The sequence below is a fragment of the Camelus dromedarius genome, chromosome 26 (genome assembly GCF_036321535.1).
Source record: "Camelus dromedarius isolate mCamDro1 chromosome 26, mCamDro1.pat, whole genome shotgun sequence".
NCBI classification, from domain to species: Eukaryota; Metazoa; Chordata; class Mammalia; order Artiodactyla; family Camelidae; genus Camelus; species Camelus dromedarius.
In genome coordinates, this window is record NC_087461.1 from 20383306 (window position 1) to 20397279 (window position 13974).

Here is a 13974-nt window from a genome sequence, read left to right on the forward strand (position 1 = left end):
ATGACATAACGCTAGGCCTGCCTGACTACTCCCCTATGACATAACGCTAGGGCTGCCTGAGTACTCCCCTATGACATAACGCTAGGGCTGCCTGACTACTCCCCTATGACATAACGCTAGGCCTGCCTGACTACTCCCCTATGACATAACGCTAGGCCTGCCTGACTACTCCCCTATGACATAACGCTAGGGCTGCCTGACTACTCCCCTATGACATAACGCTAGGCCTGCCTGACTACTCCCCTATGACATAACGCTAGGCCTGCCTGAGTACTCCCCTATGACATAACGCTAGGGCTGCCTGAGTACTCCCCTATGACATAACGCTAGGCCTGCCTGACTACTCCCCTATGACATAACGCTAGGCCTGCCTGAGTACTCCCCTATGACATAACGCTAGGCCTGCCTGACTACTCCCCTATGACATAACGCTAGGGCTGCCTGAGTACTCCCCTATGACATAACGCTAGGCCTGCCTGACTACTCCCCTATGACATAACGCTAGGGCTGCCTGAGTACTCCCCTATGACATAACGCTAGGCCTGCCTGACTACTCCCCTATGACATAACGCTAGGCCTGCCTGAGTACTCCCCTATGACCTAACGCTAGGCCTGCCTGAGTACTCCCTTATGACATAACGCTAGGGCTGCCTGAGTACTCCCCTATGACATAACGCTAGGCCTGCCTGAGTACTCCCCTATGACATAACGCTAGGCCTGCCTGAGTACTCCCCTATGACATAACGCTAGGCCTGCCTGAGTACTCCCCTATGACATAACGCTAGGCAAATGAAGGCCATCCTTCCGGCTCCTAAATTCATGTACTTCTAGATTCACGTTGAGGAGCAAGAGCTCCTTCAAGCTGTCATGAGCATCATAAGCCTTCGGGGTTTCAAAACTCACAAAACTTACATTTTAGTTCCAGATAACTTTCTGCTGTTTGAGGATATAGTTTATATTTGCTTGTTTTGTTATTACAGATTTTTTTCCAGAAATCATTGGCTTTGTTCTTAAGTTATCATTTTGATCAGTATGCTTATTTATTTATGTCAGTGTTTGGAAATACAACAGTATATCAGATTAAAACAATATGTCTTAAGAATATTCAAAGGCATTCTGTAATGAAGATGATGACTAGAGTAATACTAGTACTGGAATCCTAATGAAAGAACATTTTTGGTGAAATTTGCTTATTTATCAGGAAACTCATGCTAGTTTCATTATTTTTAAAAGTTTTTTTTTTCTTTCCCTAGGTTGAATGCTGTGCAGTATTATGTACAAGGCCAGAACCAGGAGTGCTTAGCTGAATGTTATTATATGTTAGAAGATTATGAAGGATTGGAGAGTCTTGCCAATTCACTTCCAGAAAACCACAAGTTGCTTCCAGTAGGTATTAAAAATTTTAGTTTTTGGAGCTGTTAGGTTACTTTATAAGGTTTTTATGTTATAGTCAGGAAATGTCCTCTGTAATACATAAAATTAAAAATTACTACAACTTTACAGTGTCTTAGACGTAGAATGATGCTTTAGTTATTAAAAAAATTGTCAGTATGCTTGAAAATGGAGAGAAAATTGTCAGTCATATTCCTACTATTTTAACATGATCATAGTGTTGAGTAGGGTTGTCAGTTTAGTAAAATTGTTTTAAAGAGTTAGCTGAAAATGTGAAATACTTACAGATGAAATGACATCTTGTCAGAATTTTACTTCAGAATAATCTGAGGTGGGTCTGAGGAGTGGTGTGTGTGTATGTATGTTGGAAATTTGCTATTAGAAAAGTTTAAAAAGATAGCTTGACTTTTATTAGGCTACATTAACAATAAAGGGTTTAATGTTAAAAAAAAGAAACTAAAAGCAGAGTTCTCTTTAATTTTGTTCTATTTTCTCTTTTTAAGCCTCTTTAATTGTTTAATGATGTAAATGAGCTTGTATTTTATTTGTTTTATCTGAACTATAAATCACTGAGCTGTATGATATCTAGAGAGATAAGAGCTCTCAACTACAGGGTCTGGACACATATCAGTTGTAGGTTCTCCCACAATGTTTTGTCTATTAATAGATGAGCAAAGAATTCTGATAATTCAGGTTTTTTCTTTATTGTGAATCAGAGCAATTATCCCTGTAATAATGGCATTTTCACATACCCTTATTCTCAATCTTATGTGTTTACTGAAGTAGGAAAGAAACTGAAATTACTTACAACATAACCCTGGATATAGGGACAGTGAATCTCATATTACTGTCATCTGTTACGTGTGTCTGATGGTGCAGAAAAAAATGTTGCTGAAGGGTATCCAGAATAGTAATATTATTGAGTAAATACTAATTATAGCTATGATAACAATAATTAAATAATTAAAGTATAGTTTAATTTTTAAAATTGAAGTACAGTTACAATGCGTCAGTCTCTGGTGTACAGCACAATGTCTCAGTCTTGCATATACATACATATATTTGTTTTCATAAAGTATATTTTAATTTAAACTGCAAATTTTAAATAAAGTTTTGAAGGATTTTTTAATAATTGGGAAAACGAACAAAATATTTTAGTGGGGAATACAGTATACAAAACTGTATATTATGATTACAAAACATACATACACACACATACATATATAGTCATAGGACACAGATGTTAGGACATTCCATCAGAATATGGAGAGAGGTTTCTTATGGGTAATAAGAATTATGAGTAGCTTTACTTTTTCATATTTTCTAATTTTTTTTACCATAAGAATTACTTTATAATCAGAAAAATATGACCATCATTTAAAAAAAGATAGTTGGGTACACAATGTACTTTTATGATATTTCCCAAAATCTTTTAGGAGTGGGGATGCAGAGAGAAAAACTCTAACCAACTAGATAATAATAAAGGAAAAAAACCTGATATTCTGAAAATGTCGAGTACAGCCCAATGGTTATGACTGGTTTTTGTTGTGGTTCTCCCTCTTCTGTTTTTGGTCTAGCTTCCTGAACTGATGAGTGGTCAACTTGTCTGGGGCATTTTTTATAGAGGTATTTGAGAGCTCTGTGAGTGTGAGGTTTTTCTTAAGCCTCTAATGATTAACATTGAGTGTAACATCAATTGCCTTAAAGGTTTTTTTTGCCCACTAATGTGGGGTTTGTTTTGGAGCTTGGCATTTCTGTAAAATAGCTACTGAACTGAGAGAAGATACGAGTGCAATATCATTAGAACCTGGTTAAAAACCAGATCCTCGGTGTGAGTCACTGATTTTATAGAACGTGATGCCTTAGCATCCTTTCTGGTTTGTAGCCTCTACCTCTATGTCTGTTTAAAAGGAAAATTGGTAGCCACCAGTGAAGTTAATATTCATATATCCCTATGGAGTTTTGTAAGTTAAAATATAAGTGATTTCCTTGTTCTGTGAAATCTGATAGTATTGTTTTGTCCACAGGAAATAGCACAAATGTTTGTGAGAGCTGGAATGTGTGAACTAGCAGTGACTGCATTTTTGAAATGTAATCAACCAAAGGCAGCAGTGGATACCTGTGTACATCTCAACCAAGTAAGGAACTGAAATCAAAGTCACCGTAGTGATGCTTTAAAGACTGTTGCCAATGTAAGGGTTGGAGAGCTTGAGATGGATTTTGTGAAAGGAGTCAGATGTCCCTTACTTAGTTGAGGACTAAGAAAATGTTGGAATGTGCACTTACCTCTTGAAGGGCTACCATTAAGGGTGACCCACTCGTAACTAATTCAATATGGGAACATGAACAAAACTGCTTTTAGTCTGGCAAGTTTTTGTCTGGAAGTAATTTCATAATTTTCTGCATTTTATTAGGATTGGGTTTTGTTTCCAATGAAGGAACAGTTAACGGTCATTGCAAGAGGAAGGAACTGAATTGCTTTATCAATATTTATTTTGGCAAATCTATTTTCCTTTCCCTATATAGAAACCATACATTTGATATTTTTAAGAGCTGGAACTTAAATAAAATTAAAGTACAGAATTATTGAAATTATTGACTATCAATGTATTCTTTTAAGTATTTTTTAAAGTATTTTATAAAGCTTCATTTGCTTTATAAAAATAACTTTAAATGTTAAATCCGGTAGGATGTTTTCTTAACTGAAATTGCATATTTTGTATTACTATAAACAAATAAAGAATTAGAATTGTAAGATTAATGTGATTATAAACTATGAAGTTTTCTTTTTCAGATATACTTCGTAAGCATATCTTAGGTCATTGGATTATTTTGACACATGCTTGAGTCGTAACATTTACAGTTGCTCTGATTTTAAGTGATTTTTAAAAATAGATACCAGTTTTTACGTTTTGATATAGTCTTATGTATTCTTACAAACTTAAAGCTTTATTGTGTGTATTTTAAGACATCTGACTGTAAATGCTTGGGTAACTGTATGTTATATATATTTTTCCTCAGTGGAACAAAGCTGTTGAATTGGCTAAAAGTCATAGCATGAAGGAAATTGATTCCCTGTTAGAGAGGTATGCATGCCATTTATTGGGAAAGAATAAAACTCTTGATGCCATAGAACTCTACCGGAAAGCCAGTTACTTTTATGATGCTGCTAAACTGATGTTTAAGGTAAATGTAATAAACTTTGTGAGTATTTGGTTTCTTCTAGTACTAATTTTTTATATACCAAAGAGTACCTTTTCCATTTTCTTTGGAAACAAGTATTTGTTATAGCAAAATCCCTCTCATTCCGTTGCTATTATAACTATGTGTTATCTGAGTATTATTACCTTTTACTAAAAAGGCTATTTATTAATTTTAGCACCTTAATGATACCTAAGCAATTGTATATTTACTTAATATCAAAGTTAACAAAGAATTATAGAATTTTAAGGGACCATAAAGTACAAATTCCCTTAACTGAAAATTAAATCCCCCTGACAGTAGAATTTTGAGTCCTTTTAAATGTTCAAGTTTTAAAGACTTTACATTTTTCATAGTATGCATTTGGAGGGAAGATGACCAGTACAGTATTAATGTATACAAATGTTATATTCTTTTCTGTTCTTTTCCCATTTGATTTAATGAAAAAGGAAAACTTTCCCTCCAAATCATTTAAATAAACTTAAATTTCTGAAGGATGTACCGTGTTAAAGCCATCTTATTTCTGGGTACTTGGAACATTACTCTAAAAATCTCTTTTTTACAGAAAATACTACCCATTCCATGAAAGCTTTCTTCCTTCTGACTTAGTTTTTTAGCAGCATCTATTATTTTCTAAGATGGTTATGAGCTCTAACTCCAATAGCTAAACATTAAGGAAAGAACTAAATACTTACTAGTACTAAGGAAAAGAAAAAAAATTTTTTAATGGAGGTACTGGGCATTGAACCCAGGACCTCGCCCATGCTTACGCACATGCTCTACCACTGAGCTATACCCCCAAGAAATGGGTTTTAAAATATTTACCATAAATGAGTAGTATTTATATCCCATCATACTGACTTTCCTCCTTTTTGTTAGAGAATCATATTTCAGAAATGATAACTGTACAAATACAGTTTAAGAAATATCTTCCATAACTCTTTAAATGTTTAAAGATTGCAGATGAAGAGGCAAAGAAAAGAACTAAACCTTTACTTGTTAAGAAGCTCTATGTACTATCAGCTTTACTTATAGAGCAGTACCATGAACAAATGAAAAATGCTCAACGAGGAAAAGCTAAAGGAAAGAACTCAGAGGTAAGGTAGATTATTTAGTAACATTAAATCATCAGAAGTGTTCAAGGAAAAAAGAACTATCAAAATTCTCTTTATGGACAGGACATTTAACTTGTTTGTTTGAATTTTCTTAAATGGTATGAGGGAAATGAATGACTGATTTGGAATTGGTACTCAAATTTAGACATTGCAACTTGCAAATATTGCAAATTATTTTTTTACAAGACTAATCTGTAATCTTTGTTTAAATTCCTTACTTGGAAAATCCTTTCTAACAATGAGTTTTTTAAAAGCTTTTCTAGAATATGTACATTCTTTTAATGTGTGATTGAACCTTACATTAACTTAAAAGTGAATTAATTCTACTTTAAAATTTTATCATACCATGGGGAGAACCTTCTCACAATGTATACATATGTCGAATCAGCATGATGTACACTTTAAAAATCTTATAATTTTTAAAATCAATTATACCTCAATAAAACTTAAGACAAAATTTAATCATACTTGTTTAACAAAATATGAATTATAATGGAGAAACTAAGTTTGGAATGAGTTTTTTAATGATAAAATCTGCTAATTTAGATATTTTAATGTATAACAATTTCAGAAGTCATCTTCATTGGAAGACCATTGTTATGGTGGTGCTGACAGAAAATGTGGGTCTGCTTTACTTCTAGGCCACTTCTGCTTTGGCTGGTTTGCTGGAAGAAGAAGCTCTGTCCACAACTAGTCGTTTCACAGATACTGCATGGAGGGGGGCTGAGGCTTACCACTTCTTCCTCTTGGCACAGAGGCAGCTCTACGAGGGCAGTGTTGACAGTGCATTGAAGACAGGTGGGCCTGTTAACCTAGTCTGTGTAACATGCCTAAAAAATTATAAATTGAATATGAAGGGCCAACTCCTTCACTTTGCCCCTATATTAGTTTCAATAACACTTTTTTTTCTGGATTTATTTCATATGTTCAAGATTTGCTATCTGTGATTTGTTTTGTACATTTTCTTTTTGAAGTTCTTTTTATTTTTTAATACATGGAAAGCAGTATATACATGGTTAATAGAATAAGCAGAAGTTTGAGATAAGGAAAAAGAACACTTATAAAACATTCACTATCACTATTTTATTTATGCAAAGTTAAACACTTAACAGCCCAGTCCACATTCTTGTGTGTGTTTGTGTGTATATATATATATAATATAAATCTTTACATATTTAATATATAATATAATATAAGAATCAATGTATATTATTTAAAATAAATAAATGTAAATAAAAATAAAATAAGTATATATATATTTAAAAAATTTTTTTTTACAATGCTGGGAGTATAACAGACCATACTTGTGGGACTTTTTAAAAGACAATGATCTGTTATCAAATACTTCCACATTAGTAAATAGATATCTATAGCATTTAACTTTTTAAATAAAAATGATACTTATATAACAGTTTCAACTAAAATAGGAAAAAATGCAAAGACAAGAGTAAAATAATCTAATAACTTATAAAATAATCTTAAAACTCCAGGATAAGCATCACTAACATTTGAGTGAACCTCCTTTTAGACATTTCTCCATACCTATAAAATTGTATACAGTTTTACTTAAAATAATATCACACTGTAAATTATTGCCTATGAACCTGTGAAATTAGAGGGTATTCTTTATTGTAATTCAATGAATTTCCTTTTTTAAAATTTCTTCCAAATGAGCTTTGTTGTAAACACTTGACCCCAACACCAGTGTATAGGAATCTATTGTAAAATACATGAATATGTTGCTTTGAATTGTTTTACGAAGTTTCCAGTATTATACTCTAACAAGATATTTTTGAGATTGCCAGGTCTAGAGAATAAAAAGATACAATTTGGTTACTAATCTGTTATTAATTCTCTAGTGCATTTTAAAGAGAGATTATATCTGCAGTGTAGAAATATTGAAAATAAGACACGGTAACTGTCAAAATAAATTGAACTAACAACTTAGAGTCTCATTTTCATTCTTTTTTCTCAAAGTTCTATTGTTTCAATAAGACAAACAGAAAAGCAATAATCTGTTCAAAGAAACACAAAGAGAAAACATATGATTTCATACTTTGCTTTTTTAGCAAAAAGAAACAGGATATATTATTTTGAGTATCCACAGAAATATCTGACACACTTATATGGAACAAAAGATGTGTGTTTTGACACCTTTTTTTTGGAACAAAAGATGTGTGTTTTGACACCTTTTTTTTTTCTTTTTTTTAGTCTGTGTGTATATTTCTAAATGGCACAGCCACATGCATTATTTGGTGGTGGTTATTTTCATAGGCCCTGAGTTGTTAGCTGGGTTTGCAGAATGTGGAGATCATGTAGCCTCCATCCTCCTACTGGTTCTTCAGTCACTATTGTTTTCTTTAAGTTTGCTTATGTTCGTGTAGGTTAAACTGAAACAGCTTAACATTCTTTCCCATGCATGTTCGTGATATCATGATTGCTTTTAAAAATCTAAATTGTCATCTCTTTCCTAGCTCTTCACCTGAGAGACTATGAAGACATTATCCCTGCCATTGAGATCTACTCTCTGTTGGCCCTCTGTGCATGTGCCAGAAGAGCTTTTGGTACCTGTTCAAAAGCTTTTATTAAACTTGAATCTTTAGAGACCCTCAGTTCAGAACAGAAACAGCAGTATGAAGATCTTGCTCTAGAAATCTTCACCAGACATACTCCAAAAGATAACAGAAAATCTGAACTGGACAGCCTTCTTGAAGGGTAGGCTAATTGTAATTAGTAGATGTCAGTCTACCTTATTAAAAGCTTCGATTTTTATGCCTAAATAGTGTCACACAATAATTGAAGCACTAAATTTTGAAGTAATCTCCTTAATAGTATACCCTACTTTATTTACTCTTGTAAGTGTATTAATGCTTATTTGAAATTTACCTTAAGATGTTTTTCATTCTTCAGTTTTCTTAAGTGTAATAAATAAAGTTTTAAGTAATTAGAAGTTTTAAAGTATAATTGCTTTTCCTCTTATTTTTACAGAGGGGAAGGGAAACTGCCAACATGTGTTGCCACAGGAAGCCCAATCACTGAGTATCAATTCTGGATGTGCAGCATATGCAAGCACTGTGTTCTGGCTCAGGAAATCAGTAACTACAACTTCTGCCCCTTGTGTCATAGTCCAGTGGGATGAAGGAGTGACAAACTATGTATAATTGGAGTGTTTATTGTAATAAAGTTAACTCTGAACATCTTATATGAAAATCAGCATTATTATTTCATAGTTGTATTTTATACAAAATTTAGTATATAACATACATGGTATATACACACATATATAAATTATGTATAATTTTGTGTGAAAATATAACTGTTAAATGATGCTAACTTTCATAGAAAGTGTATAGAAATCCATCATATTGTCTGTTGATCTATCTTGTGGTTGTTTATATGATGCTATGGAAATATTCCAAACAAGAAATTTTTTTCTCACAGTGTCAGGGTTACTAATTCATTAAAAAGCTTGGTGCAGAGGAGGAGGGAAGCATGGGAATGGGGCAAAGTTGAATTTAGGGAATTGACATAACCTGTAAGAGAAGGAGGTTTAACAGCTGTAATACTGAAATGAGCACTATATGTAGCTGTATTTAATTAAGTAAGTTTATTGAATGTCTTCTCTATTTTATTTTTAGAAGTGAGGAGAAGGCATTTTAAGACTTTTTTTACAATTTGAATTATTTGTAATAGCTTATTTTTTATATAGATTTTCCTTTTTTATTTACCCTTTTATATCTTGAGATCCACCCAGCCAACTGGCCTTTGCCTATACTGTCCACCTCAGGGCTCTCAGTGACCATGGCTACTGAAGAAGCGGGTACCTGCATCTCCTGGATCTGAATTCACCATCTTTGTCCTTGAAAAAGATTATCTTTACTCTATTAATGCAAGGTCCCATGATACACCTCATTTTCCAAAAACAGGAAGTTTAAGGGTCATCTGCTCCTTTCTCTCCCACAGCCAATTTTGTTAGTTTCTTGTGGCTGCTGTAACAAACGATCACAAACGCTAGACAACACAAACTCACCATCTCACAGCCAGAAGTTCAATGTGGGTCTCACTGTGTTGGGAGAGTGGTGTCTCTTTCTGGAGTTTCTAAAGGAAACGCTGTGTCCTGGCCCACTCTCGCTCCCAGAGGCTGTGTGCCTGCGCTGGCCTGTGGCCCCTTCCTCCACCATCAGAGCCGGCACTGAGGGGTCAGTCCCAGCACACAGCCGCACGCTGACTGCACTTCCGTAGTCCACAGCCTCTCTGATCTCCTCTGCTTCCATTTTTGAGAACCTCTGTGATAACTAGTTGGTCCCTTCTGGATAATTTAGGATAATCTGTTTATCTTAAAGCCAGTTCATTGGCCACCTTGATTCCATCTACAACCTTAATTCCCTTTTGACATACAACTGAACATGTCAGCTTCTGGGGAGTCAGGCACAGGCAGCTTCGGGGGTGGCATTATCTGCCCAAGCATCCAAACACCAACACCCAGCTGGATCCTTCATTGATTCCTGATTAATTCTGCAGTTTTCTTTTCCATCTTTCTCCTCTTTGAGCCAGTGTTCACAGTGGCCATACATCCTGGTTTCATGGACAGTCCTGGACTTAACCCCTTTCAGTATCAATCAGGTCCTGATTCAAATGGTCACTTATACGGTTGCTCTGTGAAGTTCCACCGGCCAGATCACGGAGAGTTCCCCAGTATCACCCAGCCACTCACGCGCACAGCCTCTGCCCCACTCTACCCTTCCTGGACGCCCTGCGCTCCATCCTGCATCCATGCTTCAAGTGTGGACCCCCACGTCCTGTCTTCTGTTAAACTGTCCCGCTCCGTGGAGGCACATCTGCTCTCTTGCCAACACTTGCTCCTCACACGGGCCTCTGTTACTAACTGTGAAGTACAGTGGAGCTATGTTTTCCTTCCCTTCCTGAGGGTGAGCTCCTCGAAGGCAGAAGGCGTCTCAGATCTTCAGACACTCACCTAAGACCCCTGCACGGGGTTACTCTCAGCAAACATGGACAGAGTTGAGATAACAGGGCATCCGTCCTCCTGGAAAACTGCAGAGGTGGAAAGGGTCGCTCCATCCTCAGTTTATAAATAAATGATGTGCTGACGTGCCAGTGGGTATCTGCACAAGTCCCTTCAACCCTATTCATTGAACCACAGTTGTTAACTGTAGAAGGAGTTAGAGGATTTTTAGAATCCCTGTTTTGCAGCCTTTATGGAATTACTTGATGCAGGCAATGCCTACTAATGGATGAATCCAGGAAATGAGTGTCGGTAAACCTGGCAATGAGAAGATCGGGAGGCCGCCACCTCAGCCCACTGACTGATCTCAACCGTGAAGCCCGGACCCTGACGCGAGGCTCCGTGGCTCGCACAGCTCTGCTTGTAACGTGCTCTTCCCCAAACACTGCATCGGAGATTACTCAAGCCTCTACCTCCCGTTTACAAAAACTGATGACTAGAAGACCAGCCTTATGACCCGAAGGAACAAACAGACAAGCCCTGTTTGGTTAATATTCTGCAGGGCAATTGATTTAATTCCTGAAACAAGGCAGTGCACCTGGTAAAAGGGGGGAGGGGCTTCGGCGCAGTAAAGGGACTTGGGAGATTTCACAACTACATTCAGTGCATCAACCTTGTTTGAATTCTGAATCAAACAAACTGACTTGAAACAGACATTCATGAGCAGTCGGGGGAATCTGACTCTGGACCGTGTTTGGGTAAATGCAAGAAATGAATCTGACTCTGGACCATGTTTGGGTAAATGTCAGGCGCAACAGTGGGTCTGGTGATAAGAGAACATGTCCATTTTTTCAGAGATACACACTGAAACACTTGGGAGTGAAATATTACTATATCTGACATCTGCAAAAAATAGATTGAAAAAAGGAAAATATGCAAATCAACAGATGAAGCAAATGTGAAAAATAAGACAGCTCTGCTTCCAGATATGTTTGAAATTTTACAACCAATTAAAAAATACAAATAATTACGTATGTGCATTAAGTGATTAAGTTAGTAAATGAAATAGTTTTCCCCCAACTGTGCAGCAAATATTCTCACCAGTCAGTGGGAAAGTCAGACCTGAAGAGCTGGGGTCAACGGGGAAAGTTTTAGGACCTAAACCCGTCACGAGTCTGCTCCGGACTCACATAATCTCCATAAAATCATGTGCCGGCCTCGTTTTACACTTGGAAGCCACACAACCAGGCAATGGGCCTCACTTGCCACAAACTCTGCTTCTGGTCTTTGCAAATAGTGGGCAAGCCCCCCTCCCCTCTTCATCCTCCTCAGGGTCCCATGTGTCCCCTGCACACAATGGATGCTCAGTTCCTGCCCCTGGGATGAATGGGAGGGGTGGCTGGCTGGGCCTTTGCACAGTTGCGATACTGTAGCTCATGAATGAATGGATGAGGCTCATAAAAAAAGACCATGTTTTGCAGTGAAATTCCTTCATGGTCCTTCTGGGTCCAGAGACTCCTTTTTTACAGACATTGCATCTATAAATCCATATCTACCAGGCCAGGCTCTTGAGTGAATGACTTACCACCTTCCTACCACAGCCCCAAGGATGCTGAAAGCCTCAGAGCCCATTTGAAATCAAAGGGAAGGTTATCTCCCTGTTGAGCTACATAGACTGAAACGAGGGAGGCAGAGGTGAGAGAGAAGCAGCCTGCTCCTCCTGAAACTCTAGGTCTGCTGGAGTTCAAATTCATGAATCTCCACGCTGATCATTCCGTTGGTTTTCTGCATAAAACAACAACAAAAAAAAAACAAAAAAACAAAACAAAACAAAAAAAACCAGAGGCACTGGTTTGCATTAGAATCTCATAATATGCTATAAAATCCTTGCCAGAGCCAACATCTAATTTAAGAATTATCTCTCAATTTTATGTCTCCCACTCCGCCTCTGCCTCTTCCTGCTTATTGGCTTCTCCCTTCCCTTCTCCACCTGGCTCCCTCCCTCCCTCCCTTCCTGCTTCTCGCTACCTCTCCCCCAGGCCGCTCCTCCCCACCTTCTCCCCTTCCTCCCCGCAGAGTAAATGTGGGGTCTGATGTCTGTGTGTTGGAGAAGTCGAGACAGGTCATGTGCTGGGAGCCGCAATCACCAGATCTGGGGCAGGTGGCAGCAGAGCTCTGTCCCGTTGGGTCTGGTTTATAAGTACACCTGGAGAAATCGGCTCAGCTTCATGGGGTCTCCAGAAATCTGGGTGCTGGGACAAGGCTCACAAGCCACGCCAGCTCCTTCTGAGCCTTCACTTCTCCCACCCCAGCACCTCGCTCTGCTCACCCGTTTCCCTCGCTTTTTCTGTCCTCTGGAGAGCTTGCTCCGAGGTTGGAGGAAAGACTCACAATCGACCCAAGAGGAAACTGATCAGTGGGAAGGGTCCTGGCGCTTCGGTGCAGACACTGTGTGTGGGCTCCCACCACCTGCTCGGCACACCCAATGTTCTCACTAACTGTGTTCACTCTCCAGCCACACCTGTCGTGGTCCTGCTCCGTGGGAGACGAGGATGCCACCGTGGACAGGACACAGAGGGCCCTTGGAGTCCAAGAATGTGGGTCACAGAAGCCTTGCTCATGACAGGCGCAAACTGGAAACATCCCACAAGTCCTTTGATGGGTGAGTGGTCACACAAAACGTTCTACATCCAGTCCATGGAATGCCACTTAGCCGTGAGAAGTGACTCCTTCTGGTAACAATTCTCTGTGTCCTGTCTGTTCTGATGGATACATGAACCTACACGTGGTAGAATCGTGTGGAACTAAATGCACGCCCACACCCGTGCACACGGGCACAGGTGGAGCTGCAGGTCTGGAGAAGGGGGTGGGCTGCATCCGTGTGGAACCCGGGCTGCGGGCTTGTGCTGCAGCCTTGCCAGATGTCACCCTGGGGGGGACTGGACAAAGGGCACGTGAGGCCTCTGCATTCGTCTTTACAACTGCGTGAGATCTACAATGATCTCAATAAAAATATACAAACTTTTTTAAAGGAGAAGAGTGGAGGTAGCAAGAAAGCGGGGAGTCCAGTGACTGCAGTGGACTGAGTGTCTCCCCCACCCCCAATTCATATTTTGAATCACGCTGGTGCCCACAGTCCTGGGGGTTATTGTTTATTTCTTCTAGAAAATGTCTAATGAGTTGATGTTTTTCCCCGTAAGTGACTTCAAGGTCTGTTGCTTGCAACCAAACCGGTCCTGACTGACAGCATCCTTTTGCTACAAGCTCTGCCCTCTCGTGCTCAGTGAACTGAGTTCTGGGCAA

At 38.3% G+C, this 13974-nt stretch overlaps 1 protein-coding gene across 2 annotated transcripts in view; it reads left to right on the forward strand.

The window, feature by feature from the left end:
* LOC116152204 (WD repeat-containing protein 35) overlaps positions 1-8854 on the forward strand; it is a 47210-nt gene extending 38356 nt beyond the window's left edge. For both annotated transcript variants that reach the window (XM_064479254.1, XM_064479255.1), the window contains 7 exons: positions 1254-1386; positions 3420-3530; positions 4414-4578; positions 5550-5690; positions 6350-6506; positions 8183-8423; positions 8697-8854. In XM_064479254.1, coding sequence (XP_064335324.1) covers positions 1254-1386; positions 3420-3530; positions 4414-4578; positions 5550-5690; positions 6350-6506; positions 8183-8423; positions 8697-8847 — 1099 coding nt within the window. In that variant the 3' untranslated portion in view covers positions 8848-8854. The remainder of the gene's footprint in view (positions 1-1253; positions 1387-3419; positions 3531-4413; positions 4579-5549; positions 5691-6349; positions 6507-8182; positions 8424-8696) is intronic.
* Positions 8855-13974: the final 5120 nt, after the last annotated feature.